The sequence below is a fragment of the Scyliorhinus torazame genome, chromosome 4 (genome assembly GCF_047496885.1).
Source record: "Scyliorhinus torazame isolate Kashiwa2021f chromosome 4, sScyTor2.1, whole genome shotgun sequence".
Taxonomy (NCBI): domain Eukaryota; kingdom Metazoa; phylum Chordata; class Chondrichthyes; order Carcharhiniformes; family Scyliorhinidae; genus Scyliorhinus; species Scyliorhinus torazame.
Window position 1 is genome coordinate 58,275,210 of NC_092710.1, and position 16,685 is coordinate 58,291,894.

The 16,685-nt window shown below is 51.7% G+C and overlaps 1 protein-coding gene and 1 long non-coding RNA gene across 7 annotated transcripts in view; one reads left to right on the forward strand and one right to left on the reverse strand.

Annotated features, from left to right (window-relative positions):
* Positions 1–16,685, forward strand: part of LOC140410244 (uncharacterized) — an 857,189-nt gene that overhangs the window by 616,267 nt on the left and 224,237 nt on the right. The window lies entirely within an intron of this gene.
* Positions 1–16,685, reverse strand: part of LOC140410237 (NACHT, LRR and PYD domains-containing protein 3-like) — a 91,611-nt gene that overhangs the window by 2,879 nt on the left and 72,047 nt on the right. For all 6 annotated transcript variants that reach the window (XM_072498196.1, XM_072498197.1, XM_072498192.1 and 3 more), the window contains 5 exons: positions 16,278–16,364; positions 6,959–7,129; positions 1,349–1,519; positions 364–534; positions 66–230 (listed from right to left, as the gene is read on the reverse strand). In XM_072498196.1, coding sequence (XP_072354297.1) covers positions 66–230; positions 364–534; positions 1,349–1,519; positions 6,959–7,129; positions 16,278–16,364 — 765 coding nt within the window. The remainder of the gene's footprint in view (positions 1–65; positions 231–363; positions 535–1,348; positions 1,520–6,958; positions 7,130–16,277; positions 16,365–16,685) is intronic.

Genomic DNA, 16,685 nt, shown 5'->3' on the forward strand with positions numbered 1-16,685 from the left:
CAACAGACAAATATTAATCATCAACGTGGTTGAAAACCCACATATATATTGACAGGAACACTCACACGATCTGCTCCAGGCTCCTGCAAGTCTGTATGAGGTGGCAGAGAGCAGGTACAGATTGGTCTGTGAAGGAGTTTGAATTCAGGTTCAGAGATATCAGGGACTGGTTTGTACTGAAAGCGGCAAGATCCTCGGCACACAAATCTGTGAGACCATTCTGCCCGAGACTGGGGATCAGTGAGAGACATAACAGGAATCAGAGTGAGTGCAGTGCTTATTAAGAAGACAATTACTTCTATTGATAATGTACAGCATCAGATACCCAGTTATTAAAACACTTTCACAAAGTCTGTTACTTACTCCAGCCTCTCTATTTTACAGTCTGGATTCTGCAAAGCTGCAGACAGTAGCTTCATGCCCGAATCTCCCAGCTTATTCATATTCAGATCTAGATCCGTCAGTGACTGGTTTGTACACACAGCGGAGGCAAGATCCTCGGCAGAAGAATCTGTGAGGGAGTTATCATTGAGCCTGAGGATCATGACAAAAACAACAGGCAATTTAGAAAGGCCTATCCACCTAACCTGCACATCTTTGGATTGTGGGAGGAAACAGAGCACCCGGAGGAAACACACACAGGGAGAACGTGCAGACTCCACAGTGTCCGGGGTAGGAATCGAACCTGGGTCCCTGGTGCTGTGAGGCAGCAGGGCTAACCATTGTGCTACCATGCCATCCCTGTGCCACCGTGCCACCCCTATTGTTAGGGTTGCGGGACCCAGAGCCGCCCTAATGCGACAGTGTGGCTGAGCGACTTGGCAGAGCTTCTTGCACCTGGAAAAGGTAAAGTTTGCAATAAGTGGCACAGGTGAGGGGTTCTTCTTGAAGTGGAGGCTATTCATTGACTTCTTTAAAGAGTGGTAAAATGGCAGTGAGGGGGGGGGCGGTGTAGGGAGAGTTCTCCGGGGTTTTTTTTGGTTATAGTTGTAAAATGCGGGGGTGTAGCCGGGGAGTCTGTGGGGTAGTCTGTTCGGGCTATAATTGTTGTTTGGAGGTGGGATTTAGTCGGGTTGGGGTCCCCTATTATAGTTACCCAGGAGTTTGAACGGGTTTTAATCCTTCTAACGTTTCCAGGGTAAGTATTTTGCGAAGTCGGAACCATCTGAAGTCTCCAACTATAAATCAAAGTTTGGCAGTGTTGGTGGTGGGAGAGGAGACACAGTAATTGCTCAACATAAGCTGAAATGTCATGGGCAATCTCTGCACCTTGTCCGGGATTCCTGTGAGGACCATCTGGAGGCTGGAAGGACTTTAAAAACACAATCTCACAAAGTCTGCTACTTGCCTCAGCCTCTGTATTTTACAGTCCGGATTCCTCAGAGCCGCAGACAGTAGTTTCGCTCCGGAATCTCCCAGATTGTTATTCCCCAGGTTCAGATCAGTCAGTGACTGGTTTATACTGAGAGCGGAGGAGAGAGCCTTGGCACAAGAATCTGTGAGAGTGACATCGCGTAAACTAGAAATCAGAGTGAGAAAGAAGAAGAATTAGGGAAACCCACAATATTTAAAATAACACTGCTCATAGCAATGGGCTAGTTTAGCTCAGTTTGCTGGACAGTTAGTTTGTAATGCAGAGTAGGGCCAACTGTGCAGGTTCAATTCCTGTACCGGCTGAGGTTATTCAAGTATTCTCAAACTTGCCCCTCGCCTGAGGTGCGGTGATCCTCAGGTTAAATCACCAGCAGTCAGCTCTCTCCTTCAAAGGGAAAAGCAGCCTCTGGTCACCTGCAACTATGGCAACTTTACTTCATCAAAGAAAATAAAAATGTACAATGTTAGAAACTTACAGCCTTGCATATGAATAAGGATGAATGTAAAATTAGTGGAAACGTCATCCCCATTCAGCCACTGGCATTGCCCAGGCAGCAGCATTGACTGTCAGAAACATGTCAGTCTCTCTGTGGGGGGTCCCAGTCAGTCAGAGTTGACATCTGCACTGCTGAGATGGAGCATAGGAACGTGGAAAATAGAAGCAGGAGGAGGCCATTCAGTCCTTTGAGCCTGCTCCGACATTCCATACGATCATGGCTGATCATCCAACTCAGTATCCCCGCATATAGTCGTGGAATAATACAGCGCAGAAAAGGCCCTCCGGTCCATTGCGTCTGCGCCCGTCAAAAACAACCACCTAACCATTCTAATCCCATTTTCCAGCACTTGGCCCATAGCCCTGTGATCGCAAGTCTAAATACTTTGTAAATGTTCGGGGGTCTCTGCCTCCACCACCCTTTCATGGAAGGGAAATCCAAATTCCCACTAGCCTCTGGGTAAAAAGGTTTTTCCTCACATCCCCTCTAAACCTCCTGCCCTTTACCTTAAATCTATGCCCCCTGGTTATTGATCCCTCCACCAACGGGAAATGTTTGTTCCTGTCTACTCTATGCCCCTCATAATTTTATACATCTCAATTATGTTCCCCCCTCAATCTCCTCTGCTCCAATGAAAACAGTCCAAGTCTACCCAATGTCTTCATAGCTAAAACTCTCCATCCCAGGCAACATCCTGATGTCGCTGCAAGTGTTCATGGACTGCTTCAGTATCTGAAGAGTCGTGAATCGTGCTCAATATTGTGAAATCATCAGCAAATATCCCACTCTGACCTTATGCTGGAAGGAAGGTTAATGATGAAGCAGCTGAGATTGAGCCGAGGAAACTATCCTGAGGGACCTTTTTGATATGTCCTGGGATGAAGAAGATCGAAATACAACCAGAATCACCTTCCCTTTGGCAGGCATGGAGAGTGTTCCCCTTGATTCCCATTTTGCTTTATTCTTTTCCAGTGCTGGGTAGGCATTTCCAATGTCAAGGGCAGCATTCTCACTTCATCTCTTGAGTTCCATGTTTTGATTATTATAGAGGTCAGGTACGAGTGGCCCTTGTTAAACACAACTGAGCATTAGTGAGCAGGCTATTGCAGTGTTAGTGCCAATTGATGGTTCTGTTGATGTCACCTTCTATCACTTTGAGAATAGTTGAGACAAGGTGGATGGAGCAGTAATGAACCAGATTGGATTTGTCATGCTGTTTCTGAACAGGGATTACCTGGGCAACATTTCTACGTCATCACTCAGTTGCCAATGTTGTCCCTGTTCCAGAACAACTTGGCGATTGGGCACAGCTAATTCTGGGGCACACATCTTGTGTGTGTTGTTGTTAAAAATTGGAAGGGCCTTTGCAGTATCCTGTGCCTTCAACCGTTTCCTGAAATGATGTAAAGTGAATCGAATTGGTTGAATATTGGAACCTATGATGCTGGGGACGACAGGAGGAGACGGAGATGGATCATCCACTTTTCATTTTTGCTGAAGGTGGTTGCAAATGCTTCATCCTCGTCATTCGCACTGATGTGCCGGCACCCCCCCGTATCATTGAGGATGAAAATCGTTGTGGAACCTCCTCCTCCTGAAAGTTGCTGAATTGTCCACCACCATTAAGGATTGAATGTGGCAGGATTGCAGAGCTTTGATCTGACACATTGGTTGTGGATATGCTCCAACTACCGTATGCTGCATCCTCAGACAATATGGAATCCACGCAGTCCTGCCTTGTAGTTTCATCAGGCTGACATCGCATTTTTAGGTGTCTCCAAGGCGAAGTTGTTAATATCTGTGATGTGGAGATGCCGCCGTTGGACTGGGGCGAGCACAGTAAGAAGTCTTACAACACCAGGTTTAAAGTCCAACAGGTTTGTTTCGAATCACTAGCTTTCGGAGCACTGCTCCTTCCTCAGGTGAATGATGAGGTATGTTCCAGAAACACACATATATATATATATATAGAGATAAAGTCAAAGATGCAAGACGATACTTTGAATACGAGCATTTGCAGTTAATCAAGTCTTTACAGTTCCAGAGATGGGGTAACCCCAGGTTAAAGAGGTGTGAATTGTCTCAAGCCAGGACAGTTGGTAGGATTTTGCAAGCCCAGGCCAGGTGGTGAGGGAATGTAATGCGACATGAATCCAAGGTCCCGGTTGAGGCCGTACTCATGTGTGCGGAACTTGGCTATATGTTTCTGCTCGGCGATTCTTCAGCACTTCAGCAGTCAAGGGCATTCAGCCTCTGATCTTCGGGTAAGCGTTCTCCAAGGCGGCCTTCAGGACGAGCGACAACGCAGCTTCCTTCACCATCAATCCTGGAGTGGGCCTTGAACCAAGACTTTCTGATTTAGAGGCCGGGATGCCACCAATTGTGACACAAGACATCCTGATTTACTGGATTGAAGATGCTATATAAATGCAGCTTGCTCTAGTTATTAATAACACTATGATGTGATACTTGATGATACTGTACAGTGTTAGATATCCTGCGGTCATAAAGACAATCTCACAATTTTGTATTTTACACTCGGATTCCTCAGAGCTACAGAGTCTGAGAGCTTATTCGTTTTGATATTTTTGCAGGAATAGGCAATTCAGTCAGTTGAGCCTGCTCCTCCCTTCAAGGCAATCATGGCACATCATTGGCTTCAATGCTTTTCTCCAAACTATCCCCACATCCCTTTATATCGTTGGTATTTGGAAATCTGTTAAATTCTGCTTTAAACATGCTTATTGATTGAGCTTCCACAGTCCTCTGGGGGGGAATTCCAAACATTCACAACCCTCTGAGGAAATGAATTTCTCCTCATCTCGGTCCTAAGTGGCTTCACCCTTCTCTTGAAATTGTGTTCTCCGATTCTACAGCTCACTCACTCCAACTATTCCTATGCCCATCAGCAATTGGCACCGGGAATAATTCTGAGATTACTGCTTTTGAGGTCCTGCTCGAAAATCTGCTTTTAGCACCTCATCCCACTTCATATCTATGTCATTTGTACCAATATGGGCCACAACTCTTAGCTGTTCACCCTGAAGGATGCGCTGCAGCCACTCAGTGACATTCTTGACCCTGGCACCAGGTAGGTAGCACATACTGGTGTCATGTGTACAGCTGCAAGAACCCCTGCCTGATCCCCGACTATGGAATCCCCTATCACAATTGCTCTTCCACTCTGCTTCCCTCCCTGTTAACTGGGCCAACCGTGGGGGCCACAAAGGCGGCTTTTACTGCACTCCCCTGAGGAACTATCACCCACACCAATATCTAAAATGGAAAATCAATTAGCAAGTAAGATCGGCTCAGGGGACTCCCTCACTACTCGCCTAGTTCTCTTAAATTCCTGGCGGTCAAGCATGTCCTCTCTGCCTGCACACGCCTAAACTGCAGTGTAAGCACTTTCCTGGACATGCGATCCACGGAATTCTCTGCCGAGCAGATGTACAACAGTGACTCCAACCGCCGCTCAAGTCGCAAAACTTGAAACTCAAGTCTGCAGCCGGGAGACTTCCGACAGATGTGTTTAACTGGGACAGAAGGTGCGTCCATGTCTTCCCAAAATGCTGACAGCATTTTCTATTTTTAATCAAACTGAGAAGTTTGCAAGTTTAAATCTCTGGTATCGGAGTATATAATTAAATCAAATCGAAAATGTTATAGAATACATACCAAACATGGTAATTGTATAAACATATGATTTGTCCATCTTTTTACTCTGATGCATGCTTTTGAGAATAATTTTAAATTACTATTTAAAGGTTTCATTCCTAAATCTCGCAGTTTATTGTAACTCAGGTTCAGACCCATCAGTGACAGATTTGCATTGACAACATGTGAGGCTGTTACTATTCAGCCTGGAGATCAGAGAGAGAAACATTACAGGAATCAGAGTAAATTTGCGGTATTAGAAATGGGACCTTTAGTAAATCATTTTCAGAATAAGTATAGAATTCTTAAGGAATTGGTTAGACACAGCATTAAGCCATCTCAGCCGAGAAACTGCTTGCTTTCTGTCTCTGGAAAAAAAAATAAACACGAGACCTCTGGGTCCAGCTTTTCATGTGTCATTCCAAAGTCAGTAGCTTGTGTCTTGTATCCACTTATCCATTGAAGTACCCGCTAAGGCCAACAAATGGCTCCCAGCATGAGATCAACTGAATGGTGGCCTCAAGTTATAGTGATGCATATCTGGGGGAAGGTGAAGACCCAGACACCTTTGTGGTCTCAGATCACCCGCCGCATCTGGTGGGCTTGCGTGTGGAAAGAAGTTCCGCAGCGGCCACAGCGGAGGGGTTGCTGGCTGATCAGGTGATCTGTGAAAGGGTAAGGGTGGCTACACAAAACTAAGGGGAGCTAAACAGGATGGACGAGGTTCTGCCTCTGTCGAGTGGGAAGCGCTGAAGGCGATGATCAGTGGGGCGTTGATTTCGATCTGCGTGCATAAAGAGGTGGGGGAGCGGCTAGAAAGGCAAAGGTTAGTGGAGGCCATTCTGGAGGTGGACCAGAGGTATTCAGCAGCCTCTGAGGAGGCGTTACTGAAGGAGAAGCAGCAGCTGCGGATGGAGTTTCAGCTCATGTCTATGGGAAAGGAGGTGGGGCAGTTGTGTCTGTTCAGTGGGCGATGGACGAACATGGGGAAAAGGCCAGCAGGGTGCTTGCACATCAGTTGAGGCAGCAGGTGGCACAGAGGGAGATTGGTCGGATGGAAGATTTGAGGGGGTCAGGTGGTCACGGAGTCGGGGGAGGAAAACGGGATATTTGAGGCCTTTTATCGTCAGCTGTACGGTGGAGCATAGGAGGCGGAATTCTCTGCCCCGCCAGCTGGCCAATGGGGTTTCTCATTGTGCCATCGCATGCCATCGGGTAACTCTTGGGCGTGTGCGCCGCCGCCGATCCAGAGGATCCCGCTTGTCGACTGGATATTTTGTATAATCTGCCGATCCTTAAAAGCCCACATTAATAACGTTAATATAGTACGGGTCAGATGTAGTGATTACTAATGGCAGTCACTACAAATAATTTATAGTGTCAAGGCATCCAGTTATTATAAACACAATCTCTCACAGCTTGATACATACCACAGTTTCTGTATTTTACAGTCTGGATTCCTCAGAGCCTCAGACAGTAGTTTCACTCCTGAATCTCCCAGTTTATTATTACTCAGGTTCAGGTTTGTCAGTGACTGGTTTGTATTGAGAGCGGTGGTGAGATCCTCAGCACAATGATCAGTGAGAGTGTTATTATCCAGCCTGGAGATCAGAGAGCGAGCAATAGAAATAAGTACGGAAGGGGTGAAATTGGACATGCAAAGGGTTAAAGATAGACTGTACTGTATTGGTCGCCCAGGATACACATCTACTTCAATAGGCTTCAGATCAGGGTGGGATTCTCCAGTGCCCCACCTGCGTCTTTCTGGGATTCTCTCTTCCCACCAATGGTCAACTGGATTTCCTATTAAAGCCACCCCATGCTGCCGGGAAAACCGTGGGCAGGGGTGCGCTGCCGGTGGGAACAGAATCCCAACAGCCAGGGAATTCTGGACCAGGTGTTCCTATAATCACCAGCATTGCCAGGCTAGTACCCAGGTGGCACTGCCAACGTTCCAATGCCACTGTGCCCGTGTAACATCGGGAGCATCAGAATACCATCTGGGAACCCCCAATCACCTAGGAGACCCCCAAAGTGCCAGTACGCCGGGTTCATGTTTGTGGAAACGAGTGCTAAACGGCCTCCGGTCAGGGTCTCAGAGGTGAGGCCGTTCATTCCTGCGCTTTGGGTAACTCCGGTGTAGACATATTCAAGTGAGACTAACTACTCACTTGAATATGGAACTGTGGATCCTGCCCTCAATGGCAGCTCGTGGCGTCGCGCAAGATCTCGCGCTAGATCTCGAGTCGGGTGCGACGAGGCCGGTAAATCGTGCCCCAGATTTTTCCTGATTTACATTCCTGCCCATCTGAATTATACTCTCACTGTTAAATATTAATACTGTGCAGAATTCTCTGTTCCCGTTGCAGTGAATAGAGCTTTGCCTGAGCGCCAAACTGGCAGCGATAGTGGGGCAGACTTGCAATGGAGAATCCAGGCCACATAATGGTCTGATTCTCCTTACCCGCTGGCAGCACACCTCCACCCATGGATTTCCCAGCGGCATAGGGTAGCTTCAATGGAAAATCCTATTGACAAGTGGTGGAAGTATAGAACCCTGCCACCAGCGAACGGTGCGCCGCTGAGAAATGGGCAACTGTGTATAATAGGCCTCCCTGCCACATGATCCCCTCACAATATTGGAACCGGTCGGTGAGGTTTACAACAGCTTTTTAAAGGCGGGAACAATCGAGCGGTTCCCACCAGTGGGTGGGGGGGGGGGGTAAGTATTGCCCCAGGGAGAAAGGGGTATGCCTGGGCAATCCCCCTGCCACAGATTGGCTGTGCCAGGGTGCAGTGTTTGGGCGGGCCCTCTGGAGATCCTGGGGTGTGCCTGTTGTGTGTGCTGGGGAAGGAGAAAGGGCCAAAGCCCTTCAGGGGGAGGAGTGGGGGAACTTGGTAGTGATCGGGGAAGATGCAGAGGGGCAGGCGGAATCATCTGAGAAGGAGGAGGAGGTTGGCCAGGAGGGGCTGGAGGACAAGCCAAAGGAAGAGCAGGCAGATGGAGGATAGGCGGTGGCAAGGGTCCGACATGCCAGGAGGCGCAGGGAGGCCCTCATCATCTCCAGATTCCCCCGAGGATGAGGCTGTGCCCATCAGCTCAAACCCTCACACCATTTCCCTCCCTCACCCCCAACCCCCCTTCCCCCATTTTCCCCTCTTTCCCATTCCCGCATTCCCCCCTCCCATTTCACTCCCTCCCCAATCCGCCTCCTCCCATTTTCTCACTCCCCCATCCCCTTCCATTCCACAACAACCCCTCACCCTCCCTTCCTCCATTTCCCCTCCCTCCCCAATCCCCTCATTACATTTTGTTCCTCCCCCCTTTACCGCTCCCTCCCCCAGTCCCCCTCCTCCCATTATCCATCTCCACGCAATCACCCTCCCTACGCCATTTCCCCTTCTCTCCCCCCATCCCCACTCACCACCATTCCTTCCCCCAATCCCCTCTCACCACCATTCCTTCCCAATCCCCCCTCACCACCATTCCATCCCCTCTCACCACCATTCCTTTTCAAATCCCCTCTCACCACCATTCCATCCCCTCTCACCACCATTCCTTCCCAATCCCCTCTCACTACCATTCCTTCCCCCAATCCCCTCACCACCATTCCATCCCCTCTCACCACCATTCCTTCCCCCAATCCCCTCTCACCACCATTCCTTCCCAATCCCCTCTCACCACCATTCCATCCCCTCTCAGCACCATTCCTTCCCCCAATCCCCTCTCACCACCATTCCTTCCCCCAATCCCCTCTCACCACCATTCCTTCCCACAATCCCCTCTCACCACCATTCCTTCCCCCAATCCCCTCACCACCATTCCTTCCCCAAATCCCCTCTCACCACCATTCCTTCCCAATCCCCTCTCTGTTTGGCACACTGGGCTAAATCGCTGGCTTTGAAAGCAAATCACGGCAGGCCAGCAGCACGGTTCAATTCTCGTACCAGCCTCCCTGAACAGGCGCCGGAATGTGGCGACTAGGGGCTTTTCACAGTAACTTCATTTGAAGCCTACTTGTGACAATAAGCGATTTTCAGTTCAGTTCACCATTCCTTCCCCCAATCCCCTCTCACCACCATTCCTTCCCCCATCCCCTCACCACCATTTCTTCCCAATCCCCCCTCACCACCATTCCTTCCCCCATCCCCTCTCACCACCATTCCTTCCCCCATCCCCTCTCACCACCATTCCTTCCCAATCCCCTCTCACAAACATTCCATGCCCCCATCCCCTCTCACCACCATTTCTTCCCAATCCCCTCACCGCCATTCCTTCCCCCAATCCCCTCTCACCCCCATCCCCTCTCACCACCATTCCTTCCCTCCATCCCCTCTCACCACCATTCCTTCCGAATCCCCTCTCACCACCATTCCTTCCGAATCCCCTCTCACCACCATTCCTTCCCCCAACTCCCTCTCACCACCATTCCTTCCCAATTCCCTCTCACAAACATTCCATCCCCCATCCCCTCTCACCACCATTCCTTCCCAATTCCCTCTCACAAACATTCCTTCCCCCCCATCCCCTCTCACCACAATTCCTTCCCAATTCCCTCTCACAAACATTCCATCCCCCATCCCCTCTCACCACCATTCCTTCCCAATTCCCTCTCACAAACATTCCATCCCCCATCCCCTCTCACCACCATTCCTTCCCAATTCCCTCTCACAAACATTCCTTCCCCCCCATCCCCTCTCACCACCATTCCTTCCCAATTCCCTCTCACAAACATTCCATCCCCCATCCCCTCTCACCACCATTCCTTCCCAATTCCCTCTCACAAACATTCCTTCCCCCAATCCCCTCTCACCACCATTCCTTCCCAATCCCCTCTCACCACCATTCCATCCCCCATCCCCTCTCACCACCATTCTTTACCCCAAACCTCTCTCACCACCATTCCTTCCCCCCATCCCCTCTCACCACCATTCCTTCCCAATCCCCTCTCACCACCATTCCTTCCCCCAATCCCCTCTCACCACCATTCCTTCCCAATCCACTCTCACCACCATTGTTTCCCCCCAATCCCCTCACCACTATTTCCTTCCCCCAATCCTCTCTCACCACCAGTTTCCCCCAATCCCCTCACCACCATTGTTTCCCCCAATCCCCTCACCACTATTTCCTTCTCCCAATCCCCTCTCACCATCATTTCTTCCCCCAATCCCCTCACCGCCATTCCTTCCCCCAACCCCCTCTCACCACCATTCTTTCCCCCAATCCCCTCACCACCATTCCTTCCCCCCATCCCCTCTCACCACCATTCCTTCCCCCCATCCCCTCACTACCATTCCTTCCCCCCCCATCCCCTCTCACCACCATTCCTTCCCCCCATCCCCTCACCACCATTCCTTCCCAATCCCCTCTCACCACCATTCCTTCCCCCCATCCCCTCACCACCATTCCTTCCCAATCCCCTCTCACCACCATTCCTTCCCCCCATCCCCTCTCACCATCATTCCTTCCCCCAATCTCCTCACCACTATTCCTTCCCAATCCCCTCTCACCACCATTCCTTCCCAATCCCCTCACCACGATTCCTTCCCCGCATCCCCTCTCACCACCGTTCCTTCCCAATCCCCTCTCACCACCATTCCTTCCCCCAATCCCCTCTCACCACCATTCCTTCCCCCCATCCCCTCTCACCACCATTCCTTCTCCCATCCCCTCTCACCACCATTCCTTCCCAATCCCCTCTCACAAACATTCCATCCCGCCATCCCCTCTCACCACCATTCCTTCCCAATCCCCTCACCGCCATTCCTTCCCCCAATCCCCTCTCACCACCATTCTTTCCCCCCATCCCCTCTCACCACCATTCCTTCCCCCATCCCCTCTCACCATCATTCATTCCGAATCCCCTCTCACCACCATTCCTTCCCCCAATCCCTTATCACCACCATTCCTTTACCCCCATCCCCTCTCACCACCATTCCTTCCCAATCCCCTCTCTCCACCATTCCTTCCCAATCCCCTCTAACCACCATTCCATCCCCTCTCACCACCATTCCTTCCCAATCCCCACTCACCACCATTCCATCCCCATCCCCTCTCACCACCATTGTTTCCCCCAATCCTCTCACCACTATTTCCTTCCCCCAATCCCCTCTCACCACCAGTTCCCTCCAATCCCCTCACCACCATTGTTTCCCCCAATCCCCTCACCACTATTTCCTTCCCCCAATCCCCTCTCACCATCATTTCTTCCCCCAATCCCCTCACCGCCATTCCTTCCCCCAACCCCCTCTCACCACCATTCCTTCCCCCAATCCCCTCACCACCACTCCTTCCCCCCATCCCCTCACTACCATTCCTTCCCCCCATCCCCTCTCACCACCATACCTTCCCCCATCCCCTCACCACCATGCCTTCCCAATCCCCCCTCACCACCAGTCCTTCCCCCCCATCCCCTCACCACCATTCCTTCCCCCAATCTCCTCACCACCATTCCTTCCCAATCCCCTCTCACCACCATTCCTTCCCCCCCAACCCCTCTCACCATCATTCCTTCCCCCAATCTCCACACCACCATTCCTTCCCCCCATTCCCTCACCACCATTCCTTCCCCCCATCCCCTCACCACCATTCCTTCCCAATCCCCTCTCACCACCATTCCTTCCCAATCCCCTCTCACCACCATTCCATCCCCCATCACCACCATTCCTTCCCCATCCCCTCTCACCACCATTCTTTCCCCCAATCCCATCTCATCACCATTCCTTCCCCCAATCCCCTCTCGTCACCATTCCTTCCCAATCCCCTCTCACCACCATTCTTTCCCCCAATCCCCTCACCACTATTCCTTCCCCCAATCCCCTCTCACCACCATTCCTTCCCCCAAACCCCCCTCACCACCAGTCTTTCCCCCAATCCCCTCACCACCATTCCTTCCCCCATCCCCTCTCACCACCATTCCTTCCCCCAATCCCCTCACGACCATCCCTTCCCAATCCCCTCTCACCACCATTCCTTCCCCCGTTCCCTCACCACCATTCCTTCCCCAATCCCCTCACCACTATTTCCTTCCCCCATCCCCTCTCACCACCATTCCTTCCCCCAATCCCCTCACGACCATTCCTTCCCAATCCCCTCTCACCACCATTCCTTCCCCCTTTCCCTCACCACCATTCCTTCCCCCAATCCCCTCACCACTATTTCCTTCCCCCCATCCCTCTCACCACCATTCCTTCCCCCAATCCCCTCTCACCACCATTCCTTCCCCCATCCCCTCTCACCACCATTCCTTCCCCCCCATCCCCTCACCACCATTCCTTCCCCCAATCTCCTCACTACCATTCCTTCCCAATCCCCTCTCACCACCATTCCTTCCCCCATTCCCTCACCACCATTCCTTCCCCCCATCCCCTCTCACCACCATTCCTTCCCCAAATCCCCACTCACCACCATTCCTACCCCCATCCCCTCTCACCACCATTCCTTCCCAATCCCCTCTCACCACCATTCCATCCCCCATCCCCTCTCACCACCATTCCTTCCCAATCCCCTCACCACCATTCCTTCCCCCAATCCCCTCTCACCACCATTCTTTCCCCCAATCCCCTCACCACTATTCCTTCCCCCAATCCCCTCTCACCACCATTCCTTCCCCCAATCCCCTCTCACCACCATTTCTTCCCCCAATCCCCTCTCACCACCATTCCTTCCCCCAATCCCCTCTCACCACCATTCTTTCCCCCAATCCCCTCACCACTATTCCTTCCCCCAATCCCCTCTCACCACCATTCCTTCCCCCAATCCCCTCTCACCACCATTCCTTCCCCCAATCCCCTCTCACCACCATTCCTTCCCCCAATCCCCTCACCACCATTCTTTCCCCCAATCCCCTCTCACCACCATTCCTTCCCCCAATCCCCTCACCACCATTCCTTCCTCCCCATCCCCTCTCACCACCATTCCTTCCCAATCCCCTCACCACCATTCCTTCCTCCCCATCCCCTCTCACCACCATTCCTTCCCAATCCCCTCACCACCATTTCTTCCCCCCATCCCCTCTCACCACCATTCCTTCCCCCAATCCCCTCACCACCATTCCTTCCCTCATCCCAATCTCCCCATCCCAATCCCCCCCCCCCCGTTTCTCTCCCTCTCCCATTTCCCTCCCCAATCCCCCCACCATTGGCTGCCCTCCCCCTCCGATGTTCCCCGCCCCAACCAGCATGTTACCCCTCCACGGGTGTGTGTAACATCACTGCAGAGTGCTGGGCCTGAGTTGGCACTGTTATCACACAAGGCAGGAGAGCGATGATCACTCACTGTGAGGAAAGCTCTGGTGCTCCTCACTTTCTGCCAAAGTCGGATTCCTGTCTGCCTGCTGACAGCGCGCTCCCACCCACCCTCTGGACCGGGTCTGCATTGATTTTGGACCACTGTGCCGGGGGTGGGGGAGCAGGGAAGTCCACTGTGAAGATTAACATGACAGAGGCTTCATATATGTGAGATGTGACACATTTTAACTGTGAGATTTCCATTCCCCCTAGTGACAGATAGGGACCTGGCCAGTGCCCACACGGTGCTCCTCACTCTTCCTGATCGTTCATGGTCTAGGTGTGTCCCCGGGATGCACATCGGAGGTGGAGGTAGCCTGTTGCTTTCTGCATCCTGTGGCCTTTGATGCCTTGGCAGATGGCCTCTGGAGGCAGGGGCCCCGTCCGACTTACTGGTTTCAGTGGCATTGCCATGCCACCCTGTTCTGCCTACTGCCCTCGAGATGCGCCAGTGTCAGCAAGGAGGATTCGGAAGAACTGGAGCCCATCGTTGTCTTCTTGGTGGCAACCCCCGGGTTGGCCAACAGCACTTCCTCCTCCCCGACGGTGCCCGTAGGGCCCTGGGGAACTAAGTCGGATGGAGGGGCAGCTGGAGTAAGCTCAAGAGGCCTCTGAGTCACCTGGCGCTGCCAGTCCTGGAGACTCAACATTGTCTGCACCATGGTGTCGACACCCTGAGGCTGGGCCATGGTCTGAAGTGACTTGGTAATGTCCACGTCTGGGACACGTTACTCAGCGACTGGGCAATGATGCCGAGGCCCTCAGCTGTGGTCTTCACAGACTGAGCTATGCCCTGGACAGCATTACTCAAAAAGCGGAGATCCTGCTCAAGGTTTACACTGCTGTTGCCACCCTATGTTGCCCTCAGTGTCGCGTATTGATAGCACCATCTCCTGCACCTGCAGCCTTTGGGGCTCTTCCAGTTGGTCTTGCAGTCGCTGGAATGTGGCTGACATCCACTCCTGAACCTCACCGCTGTGTCCTATCATCTGCATCAGCTCTGGAAGAACCTTGTCCAGAGATTCAGCTTCTAGCTGGGACCAGCTGTGTCCTGGGATCCAGCAGACCTCCAACCTCTGTCCCGTTTCGATGCTCCTGCCTCCACCTGATGTGCATCAGCAACTGTGTGGTGCTCACCAGATTTGTACCCCAGAAGCCTGTCCACTAATGTCGCCCACCCAGGTATGTGTCTCTGCGCTGGTGGAAAGGGTGGGTAATAGTTGTGCCTCCTCTCCGGTGGTCTCCTCGGAGCCCTACTTTGAGGTGTTCTCTTGGATGGCAGGGGATGACTCCGGACGGCGCGGCCTCATCAGGCGGTGGTCTGCGAGACTATGTCAGTGAGGGGGAAGGATCATTTTGTCTGATGAACAACTCAGTTGAGACAGGTCATCTGGGTGAAGGGGCAGTGGATCCTCACCTCTCTGTTGGTGACTCCACATGCACCTGCGATTTCCAGGGCGTGTTCCTCATAAAAACATAAGAACTAGGAGCAGGAGTAGGCCATCTGGCCCCTCGAGCCTGCTCCGCCATTCAATGAGATCATGGCTGATCTTTTGTGGACTCAGCTCCACTTTCCGGCCCGAACACCATAACCCTTAATCCCTTTATTCTTCAAAAAACTATCCATCTTTATCTTAAAAACATTTAATGAAGGAGCCTCTACTGCTTCATAAGGGGTGTGGACTAGAATCTCTGGGATTCCTCCCCCTTTCCAGTTTATTATGGCCTATCCTCTCCTGCGGGGACAAAGAGAGGGCATTGTGAGCTGTGTGCTTGATGGGTCAGGGATGTCTATAACAGATGACATGTGTGAGCACTGCACCTGGACAATAAGGGGTTGTGGCTTCTGAGAAACAAGTACGACGATCGGATGTGGGGAGGGTGGGAGATGCCAGCCAGCAGATTGGGGGGTTGGCTTTTGGGGGTGGCAAGCAGAACTGATGCTAGGAGAGAGGTGGTAACTTACCCTTGCAGCTCTTAAGTCTTCTTCCTACATTGGACGGCGGTCCTCCTCGTCATGCTGCCCCTACTGACAGCCACTGGCACTGCCTCCCAGGTGGCATTGCTGATCCAGCTGCTGGTCTTCCGACCTCCTCGGGAGGGGTGGGGGGGAACAGAGCTCCCGACGGGGTCAAAAAGCCTCATGCGGTCAGCATCGCCAATGGGAGTAGTAGTTCTGCGTGCTGCCATGCTTGTGTGTTGACTGGGAATGAGTGGTGGGAGAGTACTTAAAACCAGCTCCTTCTTGTTAATGATGGGACACTGAGGCACGAGTCGGGCGAATCAAACAGCGAGGGAGCCAGTACTGTCAAGAATCTCATGGGGGCTTAATTTTGGCACTTAGTGCCTTTGAATACAGGCCGTGATCTTGCCAACGTGACCATTGCGAAACACTCTGCCAAATGCACACAAAAATTTCCATTGAATTGCGCCCATAATCTCTCACAGTCTTGCACTTACCTCAGTTTCTGTATTTTACAGTCTGGATTCTTCAGAGCCGCAGACAGTACTTCCACTCCTGAATCTCCCAGATTATTGTAGCTCAGTCTAAACAGGGAATTAAAAAAACATTAAATTGGGCATTGAGAAAAGGAGCTGGGTTTAGTTTTGGGTCAGAAACCACCATCAGTGGGCAACTGATTAGTTATGATTTTCATGAGGGGAAGTCGTTAGTTGTTATGCAGACAGGTTTCCTGTTCACTTAGAGTCAGTGGGAATGGAGGTGGGTCAGATGAAGTGTGGACTCATAAAGCCTCACATGGCAGCCACCACCGAGGCTGCTGGGTGTCCTGAGGTGTGGTCTGTGTCAAAGCTTCCCACAATACTAGGGGGAAGTGGGATGTCACAGGGAAGCCTGAGACCTGTCAC